At 39.1% G+C, this 24,619-nt stretch overlaps 1 protein-coding gene across 1 annotated transcript; it reads right to left on the bottom strand.

The window, feature by feature from the left end:
* Positions 1-1,159: 1,159 nt before the first annotated feature.
* LOC139444003 (fibrous sheath-interacting protein 1-like) lies at positions 1,160-24,404 on the bottom strand. The gene is made up of 13 exons (XM_071224903.1): positions 24,214-24,404; positions 19,576-19,726; positions 17,948-18,137; positions 16,641-16,962; positions 15,598-15,707; positions 14,074-14,184; positions 13,030-13,148; positions 11,924-12,046; positions 10,288-10,470; positions 8,532-8,690; positions 5,955-6,070; positions 4,848-5,041; positions 1,160-3,413 (listed from the first exon to the last, which is right to left on the bottom strand). The coding sequence occupies exons 1-13, from the start codon at positions 24,222-24,224 to the stop codon at positions 2,929-2,931; spliced, it is 2,274 nt and encodes a 757-aa protein (XP_071081004.1). The 5' UTR covers positions 24,225-24,404; the 3' UTR covers positions 1,160-2,928.
* Between the last annotated feature and the right edge of the window lie 215 nt (positions 24,405-24,619).

Raw genomic sequence — 24,619 nt, forward strand, 5'->3', positions numbered from 1 at the left:
GCAATTTTTTTACTAGTCCTTATGATACCTTAACTATTGGGCAGTTTGGCAAGGACTATAGGACTAGTGCCAATTTCTAACCCTGCCATCCACTTCATAAAATAAATGTTTGATCATACAGATTGTTGTAATTTATAAGATGTTAATGATGTCGTCATTATAACCATCTCGCCATGAATATAATAATAACCATCATCTCACGGGCAGGGGTGATCCAGCAGTGTTAGGATGTAGAGTTATGTCCCTTAGTAAGTCATATCAGCGCCACCTGGAGGTGGGTTTGAATCCCAGATCTACCCCAACAATACACCCAGCTTGTTCTGTCGGTATTAAGGGTGAAATGATACATCGGTTTCTATGCGACGATGCGATACACAATGTTTCTTACTGTGCTAAAATATATTACTTGTTACTCATTTGACCTCAGAGTTTGTCAAAACTGTGGTTACAGCTAGCTTTTCCTTTTGAACCTGTTCTGAAATACGAGGGCTGGCTGAAAAGTTCTAAGTCTAACTGTGAAAGACCGTACCAAGTCGATGGTTTTCATTTATTTCTTCACATAGTCCCCTTCCAGGTTTACACACTTTTGTCGGTGATGCTACAAGGCCTGGATGTCGGTCAAGAAGAAATTTTCTTCAGCCACCCTAAAAAAGTCATTCACAGCGGTTTTCTTTGGTTGTCAGAACAACCAACTTCTTTAATTCCTTCAAGGATCTGATAGATGAGAGAGAATATTCTTACACTTTTCAGTTGGTATGGTAATATTATTTTAAATGTAGCTGCCATAACATTTATTTTATCATTAAGTATTTTAGTATTGCTATGACATTAGGAAATCATAGGCGGATCCAGAGGGGGTTCCCCACACACAAACACTCTTTTCAAAACCAAATGTAGTATGTTGTAGACAACGCCGCCCCAACTGAGAGAGGATTTTGTTATTGGACCCCTCCCTTTTTAAAATGCTGGATCCGCCCTTGAGGAATGGTTAAGTTTGTTCAAATTTTGAATTTTTGAATTATATGTATTATATTGTATTGTCATTGCCATGATGGGATTCATGTCATCAACACAACGACATCAATCTTGAGTCATGATGAATAAGCCAACGGCCATATACAGAACTATACAAAACAACAGAGAAGCAGTGATAATTTATTTTTGATAACTGTCATTTGATAGATTACATTGTAATCAACATAATTAAAAACAAGGGTATGATTCAATGCATCATCATGTATAACCACCATAAATCTGATATTCAACATTTAATATTAATAATGTGCATATGATCATATTTACAAAACCAAATCCACACCCTCAAGCATGCTTAAAGCGTCTTATTATTACCCGGGGTACCCCCAGTCAATGGACCAGTGTGCACTCGAATTTTATTCTCAGCTCCCTGGGGAGTATACAACCCAAGCTGCCATATGAGGTGCAAGGTTAACAGTCACATTACATTCTCATCCTACCGGGTAACCATTCACTGCTGGGTGAAGAGGGGCATATTTCAAAAAAGTTCATTCTCAGCTCCCTAGGGAGTATACAACCCAATTTGCATTATGAGGCACAAGGTTAACAGTCACATTACAATCTCATCCTACCGGGTAACCATTCAAGGCATGTTTTAAACAAAGTCGCTTGCTGTAGGGCCGGGACGAGTCTAAATTTACTACCCGGGTACCCGACCCAACCCGTAGGTCTCAAGAGGTAGGTACAAACTGTCCGATTGGGAAAAGATTGACCGTAGCTCTGGTAAAATGTGTTTAGATACATGTATGAAACGATCTGGTGTATACACTGAAGTTGACTGAAGTCTTATTTCTATTCAAACATATAAAAGTCAGAAGGAATCAGCGTAGTAGTCAGGAAGAATTGCAAACATTAGTGACTTGTACTTTAAACATAGAGTTTTAGATACTTGTTGTCATAAAACAATTTATCACGTGACTAACCACGGGTCCGGTTAGTCCTGTGGGTACCCGGGTCCTACTCAGTACCCACCCATTTATTAAAAGAATCAAGATATACGACATGGGATAATGAAAGATGGGAGCATATTTAACTAAATTCCCACACAAATCACTCATTTTCTATATTTCCTATTTTGTCATACACATCTTCACAGTCCATGTGCTCATTTGCTGAAATGATGGTGAATTATTTACATACTGATAATGATAGTAATTTGTTAAGACGTGTCATTTTCATATTGACCGGACGGAAACGTGACATTAGACATGAAATCATTTCGATGTGAAACAATATGTTTTTATGTACAACATGAAGAATACTGACAAGCATTTAGCATGAATACTGATGTATGTGAAGTATGTATCATCATCAATATAACAAGATCTGCCTCCTGTATTGTGGTACTGTAGGATCATTGGAAGGATACATGTTTGTAAATGCTGAATGTACTGTTCCAGAATACAAGAACAAAACTGATCCCAGGGCCACCATGTTTGTTGCTTGGGTTTTGTGAGATGTTTGGTGATCATAACATCGATGACACTTCCAGGAAATATATCACAATACACACGGAAATAACAACAGACAAACAACTGATTTTACATTGAGCAATAAGTCCATTTTGAGGAGCAACCACTCTGTCTTGAAGTGCAACCAGTCAGTCAATCTATAAAAAGTCTATGTTAAAACACAACTTCAATATGTTGAAGAGCAACCAGGCATTCCTGAAGGGCAACCAGTCAATCCTGAAGGGCAACCCATCAATCCTGAAGAGCAACTGGTCATTCCTGAAGAGCAAATGGTCAATCCTGAAGTTCAACAAGTCAATGCTGAAGAGAAGCCAGTTTACTATCCAATAATATTTATGACTGTAAGACACACACATACAATCACTGGCTAAAGATTTCCTCTGAAAGAAGTCGGTCCTCTATAACATACACAAATGCTCCATCATGACTGCAGCAGAGGGGTCACCGTCCGACATTTGCTTGAGGAGAGGTCCGTATTTGACCGGCGGTCACTACTTGGTGGTCGAGGTATAATCATTCCCTCAGTGTCTCTGTCCATTACATAATCATCACCGTTCAAATTATTCCTCACAATGTCAATGCTGTCTCTGCTCAGTGGTCGGTCATGGTTTCGACGATAATGCGTTTCATTTTTGGACACCTGATTGTTCAAACCCTGGCTCACAAGATAAGGGCTTTGGCTAATTTCTGGCAAAATGAGCCGCTTTTCTTCAGGTTCAGCAAAATTACTGAACCTTGACATGTCTGAATTCTGTCTCTCCAGCACAGCACTTGATCTAAGTGTGCTCCTCGAGGAGGTTCGAGAAACAGACTCTATATCCAGGTCATTTACATGTCCGTTTTCATAAATATCTGACTCTGCTATTGCTTTCCACGTCTTGGCACGGATTTGTCTTGTCCATGTACCTGGAGGAGATAAGAATTATGTGCAGAACATTTATACATTTCTGTTTGTTTGTTTGTTTATTGTTTAACGATGCACTCAGCAATATTCCAGCTATATGACAACGGGCTGTAAACAATCGAGTCTGGACCAAATAATCCAGTGATTGACATCATGAGCATTGATCCACGCAATTGGGATACGGTGACATGTATCAACCAAGTCAGTGAGCCTGACCACCCAAATCCAGTTAGTCGCCTTTTATGACAAGCATGGGTTGCTGAAAGACCTATTCTACCCCAGATATTCACGGGTCTATTTATACATTAAAATGTACCGAAAAATAAACATCTACAAATAAGACAGACTGACAAAATGGAAGCAGTGCATGTTGGCCTGCTTATTTGATAATGAATCAGCTGTGAGACCAAGAGTTCACGTCCAAACAATGAATCATATTTTGGGTATGTGCAGAATGCCTTCATATACCATGTGACCAACCATGAGATAAGGAACATCATGAGTAAAAAAATCACATTTTGACTTTTCATTATATTTTAAAACTGAAGCATCATCAGAACACAAAAATACAATTCACAAGCTTTAATTCATATTTCTATATGACATCACACATGACAATCTTCACTCATAACACAATTGTATCCTGGCAACGACAAAGTCCTTTTCAGAGCTCCAGATAAGATTTTGGTGTTGTGGGCATTTTACCAATGCATTTTAAAATCATTGGGTATCAGTAATTCTATCTGGGTATTCAAATTTCTGTTACCCACTAGTTTTTACACATGTGGGTTTTTAAGTTAAATATTTAAAAACACTGTTCATCTTGTCCCTGCAAACTGGTGTCGTGTGGGTCGAGAGCTTTATAGGACACGAAAATACCACGATACTTCCATAAGAAAGTGTGATGGAAAATGATCATGATGTTACCGTCATCGTGGAATTTGTCAAGGTTGACGGAATGCCCGTTTATAATTTCAAAATAAGTTGCTGATTTGCTAATCGAATACGCAGGGTTACTTCACAATATTTTGATGATGAGCACATGTGTTATTTTTGTAGCGTATCTGTAATGTTTGTTGCATATTTGATATGCTTGGATTTTATTTTACTGCGTATTTCTGCATTTCTGATGCGGATTTTATGCAGATACGCAGCTTAGCTGGAGCTCTGTCCTTTTTCTCCCGGTGGGTCACAAATATTGTTTCATCCTAACCGAAATGAATTCCACATATACTTGAAGGTCCAGAGCTGGGATGCCAGCATCGCCTTTTCAGAAACCTTACAGGTCAACTTGTGTCGGTCCCCATATGTTCACTTGGGCAAAGTGCAACCCCCATTTCTTAAAACCCTGATATGACCGGCCACTGACTTCACTCGCGACTAGTTATCACCTCCAAACCTCCAGCTACATGACTGGTACAACACTGTCAACATACCTGCTTCCCTGCCACCTTCTCCCCTCTCCTCCATCTCCTCCTCCTCTGTATCCTCCTCTCCATCCTCGTCCTCCTGGAGAGCCTCCAGGTGGGAGCTGAGTGGGAAGTGAGCCTCCGCCAGCAGCCTCTGCAGAACCTCGTCCGTTAAGCGTGGGGGGTTCTGCAGGACGCTCACCACTGATGATACTTCCGACCTGGGCAGCATTGAAAATCATACTATTAATTATTGCATATCTATACACAATATCAATTGACTAAATCATGCTCATGGTGTACATATTTATTAGCCAAAGGATGAGTGTGTATGCACTCAGCAATGTTCCAGCTATATGACGGCGGTCTGTAAATAATTGAGCCTGGACAATCCAGTGATTAATACCATAAGCATTGATCCACGCAATTGGGATACGATGACATGCATCAGCCAAGTCAGCGAGCCTGACCACCCGATTCCGTTCATCACCTCTTACGACAAGCATAGTCGCCTTATACGGCAAGCATGAGTTGCTGAAGACCTATTCTAACCCGGAATCTTCACGGGTCTTATATATCAAGAGGGAAGTGGCAAGAACTAAATCTATTTTTGGTGTCCTGTAAATTTTGAAATGCATTGACTGAATAAATAACCAATAGAATCTTACAGCAATAGCAGGCTTTATCATGTCAGCGATAGTCAGTTATAGCAACTGTCTTCAAATATGGACAATCATCCAATTTCATCCAGGAGATAGGATGCCCTAGCACTACATTTTCTTTGTGGAACGGGTCTGTCTGATAAATGTCATTGTACAATTATGGATCCAAGCTCAAGCTATCACTTACACTGAGAACTGGAGTGAGTGAGTGAGTAAGTATGGTTTAACGCTGCAATAAGCAATATTCCAGCAATATCACAGCAGGCGACACCTATTATGGGGTTCACACATTGTGCCGATGTGGGGAATCAAACCCAGGTCTTCAGCTTGACAAGCGAACACTTTAACCACTAGGCTACACGAACGAGTACTGGAAACGTATTCCACAGCAGCAAAGTAAAAATGTGAAAACTCCAGTAGTGTCTGCTGATGTCTGGATGAGGTTGTTCTTCCAGTGAGCTGTAACACTGACCTTGGTGTTGACTCGTTGACAGACATGTCGTCAGCATACGATGAGCGAGACAAAGACCGAACACACTGGTCTATCAGGCCTTTCAATGCATCATCCGTTAACCTCGGCGTCTCAATCTGGGGAAATAACATGTCAGCATCTAGAACAATGCGGAATCCATCCTCAACCCATTAAAATGATAGAAAGACATACAAAGCTCCAAATACTATATCTTGAACATGCGAACATGAATTAAATGCGAAAAATGCGAGTGCTCTTTGTTCGCATGAATGAAACTTCACATTTATGTCACCAAATGACTATCAACAATAATACGGCCTCACTGCACACTTTAGATAGTGGAAATACCAACTTGAATATAAACACAAACATGGTTTATTGAGCAGCAGTTGTAACAATTATATAACAATGCCATTCAAAGAATAGGAATTACACAATAGGCATCTGGTGAGTTATCACTGCTGGGGTCAAGAGTTCTACCCACACGTGTCAAGCTTGTTGACACCTTCTCCGCATTCCAATCAGTGAACTGTCGTTGGTTCAATTATTTTATTGCCTTTGAACTTCCTTAATGCCAGTCAACCGAGTAAACATGTAAACTGTGTGTTGTTTTAAGGAAAATGGAAGTGCTCTACTTAGTGTCAATAAGTGGTGCTATTTGCTGTTTGATCGAATTCAGGTAGAGATATGCATTATTTAACTGGGGAGGGGGGGCAAGTCGCATTGATATCGAGTCTCATTTTTGGCTAGGGGTCAGCAGTTGTATTAATTTTGAAAAAGCATTAATTTCCAGATTTACAGTTATGCAAGGTCTTTAGGAGTTTCTGCCTTGTTTGGTTTGTTATCAACCATGAGAAAATGATCAGTAACAAAATCACTCCCTTGTATTAACATGATTAAGACAAAAGGCTTTATCATATTCACTTTTCTAATTACTTCCCTATTTGTTTGTTAGTTTAATGCCGCACTCAGCATTATTCCAGCTATATGGTGGCAGTCTGCAGAGTCAAGTCAGGAGTGGACAATCGTGTTATGGACATCATGAGCATCGATCCACGCACTTTGGATACGGCAATCTCATTAAAATCAGATCTTAGTTTTCGCTACCGCTAAACAAAGATCTGAGGAATTCCCATTACGGGTCATGTCAGAAACGACCTTTCACGAATTTTGACCGACCAATGAAATGACTGACAAGAAATCGACATTAGCCAATCAGAAGGCAGCTTTCTTGAGCTTTACGACACTAGTTTCAGACTGGAGACTACGCTTCGAAACATATTTTGACGTATTCCCGATTAAAAAATTAAAACTGATAAGAAGAACATTCTGGAATTTCTTATAGATGGCCTATATTGTATGGGTATTATCATAAAACCCGTAACTGTTGTTCGGAATACCCTCTGTTAAATATTTCGTGGTTGCATGATTAGAAAACACATTCCGACTGTCACTTTCATGATCTGGTAAGCGACGCTCTGATTGGTTGGATGAAAGGTCTTTCTGACGTGACCCTTAATGGGATATCCTCAGATCTTTGTTTAGCTAACTAAGATCTGATTTTAATGAGATTGGGAATACTGTGATAGTCAACCAAACCTCACCACTCAGTACATGTAGTTGCCTCTTACGACAAGCATTGGTTGAAGGGAATCTATTCTAGCCTGGAGACTGTGTAGGCAGACAAGCATGGGTTGCTGGGGACCTATTGGACCTGGAATCGCTACAAGACTACTTACCTGCAAACAGTGATGTGTGTTGTGTTACACACTGGCAGAAGCAATGGCTTGATTATGGTTCTATTCTCAGTAATACCATGAATACATTAGAGACGATACAACCACATAAGGCAGACTCTCAAGAATCTGCTCTGAAAGTATTTCACATATGAAGAGAAGCAAAACATCCCAGGAAAGGAAAAAGAGTGGAATTGATCAATGGACCAAACACAAAGGCACTATTAGCATTGTAAAATTTCTGTTTTCCATTTTCCAATACAGGTGACTCTTGGTAATGGTCAAATGGTAAAATTGGTGAGTGAGTGAGGTTTTACACCGCTTTTAGCAATTTTCCAGCAATATCATGGCGGGGGACAACAGAAATGGGCTTCACACATTCTACCCATATGGGGAACCGAACCTAGGTGTTCGGCGAGACGAAAGAACACTTTAACCACTAGGTTACCCCAACGCCCCTAATTGTCAAGTGACTCAGTAGGCCCAGATAGTGTCTGGTTATTTCTACCTGAATGATTTCAGTTCCCAGCTCCAAATGAAGGAATGGTGTTTACTTAATAAGTCACATGCATGTTGTCCATGAAGGGTGTAACACAAGAGCAAGCTTCTACTAATATTTGTTAAAAATCTACTTGTTGCAAAACAAATAGGTCATGGAAAAAATAGGTCAAGGTCATACATAATAGAAGGTCATTTAAGAGCAACAATGAAAGGTTAATGGAATGTCAAGGTTAGGATTAAAGCTGTAGGTCACAGGCTAAGGTCAGAGGTTAAGGAATGGTTCAAGGTTAAAGGGTAAAGGTCATGGTTAGTTCAAGGTTAACTGCTGGGTACAAAATACCTCCATTTCTTCAGGGTTTTTGAATCTGGCTAGATCTTCTTCTATCCTCTGTAACCTGGCCTGCATTTCTCTCTGTTCTTTGGTTTCTATGAGAGCTCGTTCACCATAGCGCTCTATTTCACCAACAGATCTAATGTCCACACGAGTGAACAATTTGTGCTGTGAAGAAAACTTGCTGAGTGAGCAAAACCTAGCAGTGATCAGTGTCATACCATACACAGGTCATACCGATTTCCCACCACATGTGTTAAACAGTTATACCACATCCATGTACCGAGCTTTGGTTACATGTGTTAAGAGTTGCTGGTCAATACACAGAAAAATATTGGGTTGTTTTATGGACCAGCCATCTGCATATTTGGCAAAGTTATCAGAAATGCTATGTTTGGCTGAAATGAGTTTATCATACCTCCATGTCAGAATGATGAGATCTGATTGGTTCACATGATCTTGATAAAATACGGTGTATCTCGCCTTGGAGGGGAATAAATTCAGCGGGTGAATGAATCTCTTACACCCCGCCACGAGCTGCACATGGATTTTTGAGGGGCAGAATAAATCCCAAATTAATTCCCCCGAGTCAATGGAAGTCATGTGACATAGCGCAAACTAACCTCAGCTCAATCGAACAGCTGTTTGCTATCAATTTTAAATTTGTTTTAATACTTTTACAAGTTCTGGCTTGTGGTGCAAAACCTAATGCAGGATGCATAAAACCCCATGTTCCCCTTGTGAACATAAACATAACTAATATTTCACGATAACCTTGTCAACATATTTTTATAAATCTTTTGCCACTTTCCTTTTCTCATTTTGCCCTAGAACAGGAAAATAAATTGCTTTTTCCTATTTATTCAATATCTTTAAAAAATACATATTCCTTAAGTTATAAGGAACTGCAGTTTCTGCTGGTAACCATGGTAACACTGGCTAACACTTGATGGGGAAAGATGTGAGCCTGTGAATGGTATGTCTTGTGAAATAATAAACATAACAAACTATATAAAAAGCTGATCATGAGAGAGACAGGACAGAAGAATCATTCAAATAAATTAAATAATTCGATAAAATCTATAACATTTAAAGAGTGCTACAGATTCCAACTTTGTTCTCAAAAGTTCCTGTGAAATGTGTTCAAACAAAGGAATTGCTAAGATATTTTCCCTCAGAACTTCTTTCATTATAACTGAACATGTCATCATTTCCCAAAACATTTATTCCCAATTTCTAATAAAAATAAGTTGAAAGGAATATACAAGACACCACGCCAATAAAATGATAATAATCAGAAACAGTTATGTTTAGATAAACAGTTGATCTTTTTTTTAAAACTTTTTTTTTCTCTTGTTTTCATAGCAGCTATCCAAAATTACATGTAAAACATTAGGAATGACTGATGTGTTCTTGAATATCCTTGCTTCGTTGGAAAGAAATAAAATAAAATGGAATCAACACAATGATAGAGAGTTCATAGATTATCAAGACAGTGATAGATCAGCCCTATGTGGAGACTCCTGGCAGCCTGGGTATTTAACGCGGAGATAAACTACATGCAACGTGCATCATCTACATTTATCCGATAAACGCATGTGCAAATTCCGTATGACAAAACGGAAAACCAGAATTCCGTTTTTGTTTCATCAAATTGACAAATCACTTTTTCATTTATTTTTCAAAAGTCTACTTCATGGTCTCTTTGGCGTGCGAGTCTCCACTGACTGGTATGTCAACATAGTGATTCAAAAGTTACATCTACCTGTGGTTGTCTGGCAGTGCTGAAAGGTGTGCCACACACTAACGAGTTGAACTCCTCCTCAGGTAGGAGCCCCTTGAGTTGTCCATCGATCTGGGCCATCGACTTCACCTCCCCATCGTCCCCGCAGTAGCCCTCGCCTGGTCTCAGGGGAAGCATCTGGAATGGGTTGCCTCCACTCAGATCCTGAAGTTGGGAAAAATAAATATCAAAAATACACATACCATATTCGACGTAATAAGCATCCAGGGCGCTCTCAAAATTAGAAATAGGGGGCTCTTATTAGAATATTATTTTGGTGAGAAAAACAGAGTTGAATGACATATTTCGTGGTTTATGCCGACAGCCTGAAGTGTGTATGTACGACAGATATATTTTTCCAGAATTTAATTGCCCATAATTAAGGGTGCATATAACACACGAGTGCGTATTATACACGAATAAATAAGTCTTGTGTACATTAATCAATCAGAAGGGGTGTTAATTGGGATTATTCGTTAGCCAATATGTTAGCAAATGTCGCCGTGGGTGCTTATTAGAGCGGGGCGCTTATTACGTCAAATACAGTAAATGGTATTGCTGAGAGACACCAGGAGATCCATGAAGATCCAGGGTAGAATAGGTCTTTAGCAACCCATGCTTGCCATAAAAGGCGACTATGTTTGTCGTAAGAGGCGACTAATGGGATCAGGTGGTCAGGCTTGCTGACTTGGTTGATGCATGTCATTGTATCCCAATTGCGTGGATAGAAGCTCATGACATCACTGGATTGTCTAGTCCAGATTTGATTATTTACAGACCGCTGTCATATAGCTGGAATATTGCTGTGTGCGCCGTTAAACAACAAACAAACAATCTAGCCTCATGACACACTGCAGGCCATGGCAGAGTCCATTCACTCTTTACTAAGCACATGCATACTCAACCATCTCATAAAGTACGCAATCATAGATATTTATTGATGAATATAAGATAGCTACGCCATAAATCGCAAAGAACAATGAAGAATGAAGCGTAGTGTATTTCATGATAAAACATTGTTCTATCATGATGTCATTTCTGGAGATTCGAACATGCGCTCGAAACTTGATGACGTTGTATATTGGACAACGTTATTTTAGAGAGTGTTCCACATAGATGGAGTAAAGCAGCAGAGATAAATGCGATAGTCAAACAATCGCATCCAGTGATTGCGGGAGAGATATGACAATCGGTATTGGGGGAAAATGTATTGTCCTACATGGCCGAGGTTGAATTCTATTGAGGGAGTCATCATTTTTAAGATACCGGTAAAAGTCGATAATTTTAAAAGCTTGTACATTTCATCATCTTCTTTAAAAAGACTGTAAATAATGTCAGTATCTCACATGAGTAAAACCTGTCGTGGTCCCCTCATGGTCTATTCTCCCTGCAGTGTTTTATTGTACGATAAACATCTCCCACTCGTTTTTTATTTCTTAAGTAGGAGGATACTCGTTGTTGTGTTTGGGTGTTTCTGTTGTTTGTATCTCCAGCAAGTCCTGGGCCCACTTGCACAAAACGATCTTAGCGCTAAGACTATTGTGAGCCTATGTTAAAGTATGGGAGTTACGATCATCTTAGCGCTAAGATTGCTTTGAGCAAGTGGGTCCTGGCTCACCTCTCTCATGCTGTCTATCTCCTCGGGGAGGTCCGGCAGCGAGTCCAGGTCAGTCAGCAGTGCCCCCACTCTCTCCCTCTCCTCCTCCGTCATAGCAATCATCTCGTCAGCATTAGCAGCCAACTGAAACAGGTCAGGCATTAAAGCACAGCTAGGTTCACCACTTGGCAGCCCAGCAAGTTGGATTCAAGCTATTCAAACCCCACTTTGTATGTCTGCAAACTCAAATTTTAAAATGAACATATACATGCAAATTATTCAGCAGATACTTAATACTCTACTTTACACAGTTTGCAACAAGTCACTTATTACAACGTCATACCCATGAAGATCTAGTGAAGAATAGGTCTTTAGCAACCCATGCTTGTCATAAGAGGTAACTAATGGGATCGGGTTGTCAGGCTCGCTGACTTTGTTGATGCATGTCATCGTATCCCAATTGTGTGGGACCCGTGAAGATCCGGGGTAGAATAGGTCTTCGACAATCCATGCTTGCCGTAAAAGGCGACTATGCTTGTCATAAAAGGCGACTAACGGGATCGGGCGGTCAGGCCTGCTGACTTGGTTGATGCATGTCATCGATCCCAATTCCGAGGACCGATGCTCATGATATCAATCACTGGATTGTCTGGTCCAGACTTGATTATTTATATAGCTGGAATATTGCTGAGTGTGGCGTAAAATAACAAACCAATCAACCAACCAGCCAACCCAATTGCATTGATCAATTCTCATGATGTCAATCAGTGAATTGTCTGGTCCAGACTTGATAATTTACAGCCCGCAGTCATACAGCTGGAATACTGCTGAGTGCAGAGTTAAACAACAAACAAACTAATACAATGTCTAAACCTAGCCTAGAATTGGTCCAAGGGCCATGGAGCACAGTTTGAAGCCTTTGATTAGAGTAGCCACATCCTTATGGTGAACTTGTCATCCATGATGTTATATAATTTGACAAATATGTAATGAAAACCATCAGTCCATTTCATCGCATTAAGGATTATTTCTAGTGATTATTGGCTACTTTATAGTCACACAGACAGTATGAATAAACTTATAAACATTCAAGTCATTAATCAATAGTTATCACTCAAATTACATACTTCTTTATTCCTTTTTATAAAATCCTTCCTCTTCTTTTTTCTCTTGCTTTTCTTTCCATCCTGGCCAAGTTGACTAGAGGAATCTCCAGCCACTGACGATGTCTCTGATCCAGCCATGTCTGAAGGAACACCACATTGGATCGTGTACCTTCTGGTAATTGTATTTCAAGCACATCAAAAAAAGTCTCATCAGTAATAGTTTCAGTTTAATTCCCAGGTCTACTCCAGGCTCCTTCAGGTTTGTCAATTTTACAATTATTGTACATTTGTAATACTTATCCTATCTCACACTATGCATTTCTTCCTTCTTCTTTCGATCCTTTATGAAAACATGTTTCAAGAAAGTTTCCAGCTTCTAAAAATCAACAGATTATAGTGCATGACTCCTTTCTTTGGGTGGTAACCAAGGGGATGCTGGGATGTGTTCGGGTGAATTGTTTTTTGGAAGATTGAAACTTAGTCCGAGCATGTTTCCACATAGGATCAAAATGAGAAGGAAGAAATGCATAGTGTGAGATTTAAAGTTTAAAAATTTATACACTAAAGTAATCTGATTCCATCACACTCTACATCACACTCAAACACAACAGCCTCTATAGTTATCATGTTACAACTTTGAAAAAAACTTCTTTATTTATTTGAAAGGTTATAAACTTAGTGATAGAACAATAAACCAGACAAAACTATTCATATCAACGGAGGTCATCGTGCAAAATCAGAAGATAACCTGTGCCATTACACAGAGTACTGAAAACACAATCAACATTTTTACAGATTAAGATTTCTAAAATTCATTAAATTTTCCTGAGAGTCTGATTTGGTATTTTGTCCCTGACCTGTGACTTTGCAATTAGTCACACTGTTACGTTTAATAATAATAAGTAAAACAGTTTTACAAATTAAGATCATTATTTGCCCACCCTGCTCTAAATATTTTACATCTCATTGATACACAATCACAAGAGAACTGTCAATATACTAATATATGTATGATGACAATACCAACGCTAAAAACAGGATATGGTAGTTTCCATTAATTCCCACCTCCATTCGATCTTGCGTTCCTGCTTGCCTTGTCTTTCATTTCCTGAAACTCATTCTCGTTCAGCTGAGTTTGAAACACGGGGGTGGCGGGTTCTGTCTCCACTGGCACACCTGAGACAGAACAATATGTGAAGGAGAAATCATGATTTGCTTGGTTTGTTTGTTTGTTGTTTAACGCTGCTCTCAGCAATATTCCAGCTATATGACAGCGGTCTGTAAATAATCAAGTCTGGACCAGACAATCCAGTGATTGACATCATGAGCATCAATCCAGGCAATAGGGATCGATGACATGCATCAACCAAGTCAGCAAGCCTGACCACCGGATCCCATTAGTAGCCTCTTACGACAAGCATAGTCACCTTTTACGGCAAGCACGGTTTGCTGAAGACCAATTCTACCCCGGATCTTCACAGAAATCATGAGAATCTCTTGGTTCCAGAAGTAGAATAACCAAATCCTGAAGGACGGAGTTTATTCTACAGAATCAACAGATTCGAGTGATTTCTCCAACTTCACACATACTAATTTTTCTTTAATTGTTTAATTTAGCTTTTCCACTGGACAAGAGGTCAGTCACATGACTGTGAAATTGACATTCATAAGTGTATATATGACACAATTTGACGTTCATACGTTTTTCACAAGACCGTGTTCTTGAAATGACATAAACACTGACTGTTGCAAGCTCCGACGTTCATACTACAATGAACTCACACAAAGTGAAAGTCAATTCTTAAATAACTTTGCATAATGATCCATAGTTGCTTTACTTGCACACAACTTCTTATTGCATACAAGCTGACTTACAACTTGCCCTACCTCACCACACCTTCTAAATGGGTAGGACTACACTCTCTGATTTAGTGAGTGAGTTGGATTTAATGCTGCTGTTAACAGTATTCCAGTTATATCGTGGCGTGTCAGCTTAATGTGGGAGGAAAGCCTGAAGTGATGCAGGTCTCAGACGTTTACCACTTTGGTGAAATCCACAAGCATGGGTATGTTGCTGACAAACCTAGAAACATAATCGGGGCGAACCTGGATTCGAACCCACAATCATATGTTTCTAGCATGCCCAAGGGACGCAACTCTGGACAGCAAATCGTGGCGCCTTGGTCGGCGCCGCCTGTGCCACACACTCCGCCCCCCACTCCCTTCCCCCTCTGGATTAGATGTACAGACAAACAAGCATGAAATACTCATATCCCACGCCAATATGACATGTCAGGTTGTGTGCAAGGCGTTCGCCTTCCAGAAACAAGCACTACCACCATTTTCAGTCTAAGTCAAAGTCGTTGCCATGAAACTTTTTTCAAAAATCCCAAACTATTAAAAGGCACCAGTTCACCACTAGACCTATCTATGTACCAAGTTTGGCGAAGATATCTCTCATGGATTTTAAGTTCTGCTCCGGAAATGAAACATGACGGATGGACAGAGGGATGGATAGCACCCATTCCTATATCCCCCTTCGACTTCATGGCTGGGGATAATAAAGACAATGAAGTGAGTGTCTGTTACCTTCATTGTGACTCGGGGGCAGGGCTAGAGCCACAAACCTCTCTGTGTTCACCTTCACATCTTTGTGTTCACGCCCTTCTGGTTTCAAGTTTTGTATTTCTTCTCGGATCCTGCAACAGAAAGCGACTTCACGTACATCAAGTTTATATGTGCATCTGCATTAAATCTTTGTGGTCAAAAAGGTAACCGTATTCAACATAATAAGCGCCCAGGGCGCTCTCAAAATTAGAAATAGGGGGCTCTTATTAGAATATTATTTTGGTGAAAAAGTTGAAAGATAAATTTCGTGGTTTATGCTGACAGCCTGAAATGTTTATATACAACAGATATATTTTTCCAGAATTTAATTGCCCATAATTAAGGGTGCATATAACACATGAGTGAGTATTATATGCAAATAAATAAAGTCTTGTGTACATTGATCAATCGGAAGGGGTGCTTATTGGGATTGTTCACTAGCCAATATATTAGCAAATATTGCCGTGGGCCGTATTAGAGCGGGCGCTTATTACGTCGAATACGGTATCACTAATGGGCACATGGCCAACTTCTGTTAACAACTAGACAGCTGACAAATCTTTAAGTAGAACTATTTCTTATGAAATGAATCTTTGCCTAAAAAGATCTTTCAGATGAAAATTGATGAGGCTAAAAAAGGTGGAAAATGGACTTTAGGTAGAGATCACCCTAACATTTGGTACCGTAAAAATAATAAAAATATTAACACTTTAAAGATTGTATTTTGGTTAAAACATTTATTTTGAGATTTCTTTTAAATACCTTATCCTCAAATCAACCCAGAAAAAATTGTTGAAAAAGAGTTAATATATTGGTCTGGCCTGATCATGTGAGACAAAAACACTGCATTACCAGTAATCTGACCAAAACACATCATCAGTCAGGTAACCAGAACCCAACCATCCTTTCTCCATAACTGACCCAATGAAAAACAATAAACATCAGCAATTATTATAGGAATTCCCTTTCACCCGCGTCAACCTGATTATGACATAAGCCAGGCAATATAAATGTCATGCAAGTACCTTCTCTCCAAGAGGATTCTGTCTCTCTTCACCTCCCTCTCGCGCTTCAGTTTCTTGTTCAGAATCCGATCCAGCTTCCTCATCTTCATCAGTGCTTCCTTTATCTTGGGGTCCAGATTCTCCTCCTCCTCCTCCTCCTCCTCCTTATGGTCCTCCCTCTCCTGGTCTCCCGGCAACCGGCCGCCTTCGATGGCCTTGAGCTTGGCCTTGTACATCTGGAGCTCTTCCTTCATTTCTTCTTTTACTTTATTCTGGATTTCTTCTCTTATTTCCTTCAGGAGGTCTCTCTCTTCCTCACTGTCAATCTCTTCTCCATCATCCTCTGCAGAATCAAACAGGAGTTCGGTGAGTGAGTGGAAGTTGTTTAAGGCCATAATAAATTAACTGCTAAATTATCATGAACTGTTTTTTCAAAAGTGGGGACTTTTTATTTTTTATGTTTTATGTTCTATTAAAGCTGTCAGGTTCAGTATTAGAAATTGGCACTAGTCCTGTAGTCCATGCCAAACTGCCCAATAGTTAAGGTATCCTATAGTCTTGAAGGTAATTTAAGGTACCGACGTTTACTACAATATCTGAAAAACTATCGGACCTACTCCTGTCAAAATTGGTAGGAGATTATTAAACAGTCATCATACATAACTGGATATTCACATAAAGACAATCAGTGCATGAATAAAAAATCTGTCTATTTAGCTATCACTATATTTCATTAAAAACCAGACCTGTTTGACACGGGGGGAACGAGCATTCATTGTAACAGCCATCTGCATAATGCTACCCCTGCGTCACAGGGCCATATGACACAGTTGAACCAATCAACTCAACTCGAAAGGGTGCACGGGAATCACACATGTTGAGACGCCCAATGCTAACACTGTATTCATGTGTGCGTGATTCCCGTGCACTCTTTCGAGTTGAGTTGATTGGTTCAAATGTGTCATTTGGCCCTGTGACGCAGGGGTAGCATTATGCAGATGGCTGTTACAATGAATGCTCGTTCAACCTGTGACGAACAGGTCTGGTTGTTGATGAAATATAGTGATAGATAAACAGACAGATTTTTTATTCATGCACCGATTAGTTTCTATCACTGAGATACCAGAACTATTCAAAAGTTTTATAAAATTGGTATTACATGGGAGTGAGTTTAACAGTTTAGGATTCTATATGTGACCAATATTGCTGCCAAATCGTGGCAGTCTAACTACCCGATCCAACTTACCAACCACTTATAACAGGCAATAGTGTGCTGTGCTATTATCGTTTACAAACATATAAAAAATATTGTCCATGATAAAACTCACCTAGAGGGACAAGTTCCATGGTGCCATGTGCTCTCTTCTGTTCATCGTTCGTATTTACAGTGGCACCATTTTCAGGGGACCTTTCATTGGAGTCAGTGCCTCTCTCATTCACTTCGTCTTCTTCATCAAATGTATATTCAGATTCACTGTCATCTGAGATGTCTTGAAGTTCCAAATCAAAATCCCCATCCTACAGGTAAAAATTAACTATGAAAACACAATGTCATTTAGAAAGCGGTCAATGTAAAAAATGTTTTATTTGGGATAACACTTTCTGAGTAAAGTACAGATTCATGTACTTCTTTGGGGTTGAGTCCCATCCGGGATTCCAACCCACACTTTCAAAAAAAGTATGAGAATCTGTATTTTACTCAGAAAGTGTTATCTTTAATATAACATGTTACATAAAAATTAACTAGTGACAATTGATGTACATCTTATTTATGCAATGTTTGTTTGTTTGTTTGTTTGTTGTTTAACATCGCACTCAGCAATATTCCAGCTATATGTCTGTACAATAATCGAATTTGCACCAGACAATCCAGTGATTGACACAATGAGCATCAGTCAACGCAATTGGGATCGATGACATGCATCAACCAAGTCAGTGAGCCAGACCACCGGATCCCGTTAGTCGCCTCTTACAACAAGCATATTCGCCTTTTACGGCAAACATTGATTGCTGAAAACCTATACTTCCCCAGATCTTCAAGGGTCTATTTATGCATTGATGAACACTAGATTTGGTATTGCTAAAGCAGAAATCTGTAGTCAAATTGCATTATCCTTCAGCATATCTTTAGATGATCAACATGTAAATTGACAATTGGCACTGAAAACATTAGCTGCCTACAACACCAATGACGAACACAGTGAACTCAATCCAATTTGTCAATATTTCATTCATGTAGGTTATTATTACATTATCACTGCACTACTAAAGGTTTGTTTGTTGTTAAATGCCACATTTAGCAATATTCCCCCTGTATGATAGCAGCCTGTAAGTAATCTGGACCAGACAATCCAGTGATAGGTATTATGTCCAACACTGTCTGGATACCATGAGACATTCCGCCAAGTCATTCAGACTACCAGATGCAATTAGTCATTTTGTTCAACATATATATAAGGGGACCAAATTTAACTCAAAATTTAAAGGGGAAAATAAGCAATTTCTTAATATAATCCATATGAAAAAAATATACAAAGAAAAAAAAAGAGCGGCAGTTGTCTAAAGATTACGTAACCAGTAGATCTGGGTTAAAATTGGTCTTCAGCAACCTATGCTTGTTGTAAGAGGCGACTAACAGGATCGGGGGGTCAGACTCGCTGACTTGGTTGATGCATGTCATCGTATCCCAATTGCGTGGATCGATGCTCATGATATCGACCACTGGATTGTCTGGTCCAGACCTGATTATTTACAGACAGCTGGAATATTGTTGAGCATGGCATTAAACAAGAAACCAGTAACCTACAGATCCAAAGACAACCGATTCTGTGAATCTATCAATGGTTCTTTCTTGTGTTCTCTTATTGATTACCTTATGAATGTCAGTTAAATACTAGAATGAGAAATTCATTTTTATTAACTGACAAACACATACGTATGATAAAAATCAACTTACTTCGGACATAGCAGCATCTGTGGACACACCAAGAGATGCAAGTCGTTCAGCGAGGATGTCATAGTCCGGGGACTGACTAGGTGTGTTACCATTCATAATCTCAGATACTTGAGATTCTACTGTATCGTTTCTACCATCCATACCGTTTGTTCTGAAAAATGACCAAAGAAGACAATATAGTCTTGGAGAAATATCGTTGTAAACTGGTTCTGACAAACTTTGTTTAATATATACAGTAAACTATGTTTATAACGAACACACTTATAATGAACTGATGGATATAACAAACTGTTCTTTTGGCCCCTGGGAGAAACTAGGCTTTGACATCGGCTAGTGGACACGCTTGCCTCGGGATGGAACAAATGATAAACATGATGACATGCACATGTATTTGGAACAAATGACAAAGTGTACACATGGTACAATGGTACATATATTGATACTGAAAACAAATGAGATACTGCACAAGGTGACATTTATCAGGAACTAATGACAAATGAACTATTTTATGATCAAGTCATGATATCATAAACATGATGAAAGGCTATCAAAGAAATGACGGAAACTAAATGAGGTACTTTATCTAGGGAACATGATGGAAGGTTGTGAGACTTGTTATGATGAGGGATACAGCTGTATTTTGCATAATGGTCACAATTTACAAGACTTATGATAAGAAAATTGGGGTCAACTGCAGTATTTGGGTCCCCATTTCGGCAGTTTCCATAAGGACATGCACACAGTAGCATGCCAGAATCTATTAGGAGGCATTTCTTAGCAAAGAGGACCCAAAAAAGAGAGCTGGACACGAAAAGTATGGTCTAAAACTTTGCCCTGTGGGGGCGGAGAATTAGGAGATAAACCTACTGTGTTTTAAAATTTGATGTAGTCCCACTGTAGAGTAGATACCTCTTTATTATAATTTTGAACCAAGCGCTTTAGCGTTTTACGTTTTCTTGTGGTGTCTACTTCGTGTTGTTTGTGGGCAGGACATAAATGACATCAGATGTCACATGTCTGATCATGTGACATTCCTTATATGGACTTGTTACTAAAAACGGCACTACGCTCGTAGTACTTTTCACAGCTGGTAAGTCTTTCATTATTTGTCACTTTTCTCAGTAATTTTTATTACTTTATAAGAATGTCTGACAGTAGGATTGTGTATGATGATTTGTATGAATTGTGCAGGGATAAGGGGAGACTTTTGGACTGGTTAGAGGATGTGGGCGTGGTAGGACAGTGGAGGGCCTTGCTGTAAGTGTGAGAATGGTTTGATTAGGAGGAGGAGGGACAGCAGTAGGAGTGAGGGGCATGTGTGGCGGTGTAGTAACAAGAGGTGTCATCGTAAGATTTCAGTGAAGCGTTTTTCCTGTGTTTACAATTCTAATTTGTCCATTCCTGACATTTTGAAAATTACTTTTTATTGGGTTTACAGGAGAGAATTTTGTTAAAGTTCAATTGAAACTTTGTTCTGATCACACTTTGGTTGATTGGTACAATTTTTGCATGGAGGTTTGTTTGGAAATTTTGAAAGGAGAGAATGAGGCCATTGGCATCTTCCCAAGGCAAGAGAGTTTACTGACTATAAAAGTACAGTTTCCACCCTTGCCGAACTAGGCTGGTATTATGGAGTTACATTTTGGTTGGACTAACGAGTCTATGCATAGTCCAATCAAAATGGCACACCGAAATCGAAATTCCGTTTGTAAAATGTCATGAAGATTTCTGTCAATTGCAGGATTTGCAAAGCATGTGCACCGCCAACTCGTTATCAGCAGATATTTTCCAAATCTTTTCATGTTTTTAATCAAGGTGCTCACCTGATTAGATGCATTTCGCGATGTAAGACACAATATAGATCTTGATTATCGATCAGATCGTCCTGACTGGGCGCCACTATTTTGTGTGAAGCAAACGCAAATCATATGACAGTTGAATCTGATTGGTCCATAGGGGAGGCTTAGAAGGGACATAACTCGTAACAGCCACTGGTGGCGCTACCATCGAGCCCAGTAAAACCAGCCTAGTTCAGCAAGGGTGAAAACTGGACTTTTAAAGTCAGTTAACTCTCTTGCCTCGGGAAGATGGGCTACTGGGGGCCTGAGGGAAAAGAAGAAATAGTCCAAATTTGGGGAAAGGAAGTTTCACACGGAGAGGCATGTGAGAAGAGTGTTTGGGTGTATGGAGGGATTGAAAAAGATTCTGCTGTTGAGAAACAAAATTGCGAAACATTGATCCCAATTATTAAAAGATGGATTAAACCGGGATCAATCATTCATTCAGACTGTTGGAGGGCTTATGACTGTTTGAAATCATTGGTGGGGATGGGGTACATTCATAAGAAAGTTAACCACAGCATAGGATTTGTAAATTCAGAAACAGTACAAAACAAAATAGAATCAACATGGAGAGCAGTGAAGGCATCTTTGCCCACATATGGAACGAATAAAGGAATGTATAATAGTTATGTTGAGTACATTATCAAAAAAAATTATTATAGTTGTTCAGTTTATCCTTTATTCAGTTTCTTATAGGGGAACTAATCTCTGGCGTCTTCTTGGCTGTCTGACACTGCCTGCTAGGGCTCACAAGCTGCCGTGAGTCGCCAACGCAACTGAGCGTGGCAAGAGACTGGGCTACCGTCTGCAAGGACAGCTACACAAACTTGGAGGCAATATTTGTTTTAAGCATTTTTGAACACCGATTGGTTACACGTGATCTATGAAGATTTTGACTAAGGCATGTTAATTAATTTCTTTAGCCTTAACAAAAGGACAAAAAGAACGGCGGAAGCTCATCAGATGTCGTTATTTGGAGTTACCCCTGATGGTTATAGTTTAATACTAATAAAAAGAAACCCTGCAGTGAAAACATTTTTGGATCTCGGATTGCGTGGATAATACGATTACTACTCCCTTGTTGCAATCCATGTTGTCTAGTATAACCCTACACTTGTGTATTTGTCGTCATACACTTGATGCTCAGTTAATTAATTTATTACAGGTATAATAAATTAGTGGTAGCACCACTCAGATTACCTAATAAAGGTTCCCATTTGGCATTTCCTGTGTCTGGGGTAATTATTCAATCTAAATCCAGGTTAGAGGTGAGGTGAAATGTGTGTTATGTAATATACATGTGGCAGCCCAGCATAATAATACAGATTGACATATTTTTCAGTCAATTTGTAAAAAAACGGAACATTTAGGCATATAATAAATTTCCTAAATGAAAATTTTACACATTTTGCCTGTAAAAATAAACACATGATAAAAATAAGCAATGCTCAGGTGAAATATTTACTTTGAGTTGCAAGGCCAAATAGTGTAAATGAAAACCACACAATTACCAAGCAAGTGACTTATCAAAACTTCGTTAGCATTACTGATGCTACCCATAAAGATACTTACATTTCCTTATTATTTCCAAAATTGTATTTCATTATGTTGATCAGTGTGACCATACACCCTTATACTATCAGTGTGACAAATGGGCTTACGAACGGTGCAGCACAGGTTGCGAACTAGTCTAGTCCCAAGGAATTGCTTTAGATCAGTGCCTCTTTAAGTTCATCAGCTGTGTGTACTGTCCAAATTATATAAAATCCCCCCCCCAAAATTGTTCAGGCCCAGAAGGATCAGCAGATCTCTTTGATGAATATGAACCTGAATTCAACGGCTCAAGGGATCTCTTTGATTGCTTAAGGAAATATTCTATGAATATTCATCTGCATTAATGAATGAACTTACTGTAGTGCTATTTATTTGAGCAAATCCAACCACCTTTACCTGTTTTTTACTTAAAAATTTCAAAATGCCCCTTTACCACCCCGTCTTCTCCTTCACAATTTTTAACTTTTTAACTTCCATTTTTTGACAGCGTTTGGTTGAAAAAATGGTGGCCTTCAAATCCACTTGCTTCAACCATAAATAACGAAGTGGACATAAGTGGAATGTTTTTCATTTGACAACTTCCGTGAAAATGTTTGTTCCGGTTTGGAGACCCATACGATACTGCAGTCGACCCGAAAATTGACAAAATAGCTGGTTGAATAAACTTAAAATTACTGAAAAACAGTAGTTTTGCAAGACTTCTATTGTACGGATGAAAGAACTCCGAAAAATATTTTTGACATGTTCCAAATGTATTAAAATATAAATTGAAACCACACGTTGATACATATTCAGCATCTGTGAAAATGGTTTCAGCATTTGCTCTTACTTCTTCCTTTGCCATTTTGACGACTGCAAAGTTCGGGGCCCTATTCTCTGGGTGCAGGAGAAATGGTCTTTTGCAATAATGGAGCCAAACAATTTGGATAAAATGGACGAAACATTATGAAGAAACAAAACTGATGCCATTGTCTCTATAATGACGAAATCCTGCACGTTATAGTGAGTGAGGTAATGCTTTACGTTACATCGGCAATATTTCAGCCATATAGTGACGATCTGCACGTTATAAGCCCTATCTGTCAGTCTAAGGTATTTCTCTCCATTTTACTAGTTTGGTCATTTGAATCAAATTTAATGCTATCTTTCATTTTTGTTCATTAAGAATATTTTTAAAGTACTTGTTTTCATCATATAATGTTGAAAATTTCAAACGTCAAAAGTCAATGGGGACATTGTTTACCTAATTTCCATAGCAATGGCACATCTACCAGTAGAAATCTGCACGTTGTTTGACTTAGATTCGTGTCCTGCTTCACAAGAATGACAATGTACCGTTGTTGTTCCTCTTCGTATAATATTTCATTAATTAGAACTTGATCATCATGAATCTGTGAGTATATCCAGAACGTAAACTATGTTGTTATAGTTTGGAAGACGGCCATTTTGGAATTCTCAGGTTATTTAAAAACTTGGAATGCACCGACAACTCGAAACATCATCGATTGTATGGGGGGTCGTCCTTAAATTCTGAACGGCTTTTTATAGTAATATCAAATATATGCGCTTTATAACATTAGAGTGGTTTGATAACTAGGATAAAGTTAATAACAGGTAAAGGGCAATGCATATTTCATTTACGAGTTCAA

Source organism: Haliotis cracherodii, unplaced genomic scaffold (assembly GCF_022045235.1).
Source record: "Haliotis cracherodii isolate W230 unplaced genomic scaffold, xgHalCrac1.p SCAF_5, whole genome shotgun sequence".
Lineage (NCBI taxonomy): Eukaryota > Metazoa > Mollusca > Gastropoda > Lepetellida > Haliotidae > Haliotis > Haliotis cracherodii.

Coding starts and splice junctions, on each gene's coding strand:
- LOC139444003 (XM_071224903.1), bottom strand. Junction 15,708..16,640: donor AGAATCCTCTTGGAGAGAAG/GTACTTGCATGA, acceptor TTTCTGTTGCAG/GATCCGAGAAGAAATACAAA. Junction 5,042..5,954: donor GTCAACGAGTCAACACCAAG/GTCAGTGTTACA, acceptor AATGCTGCCCAG/GTCGGAAGTATCATCAGTGG.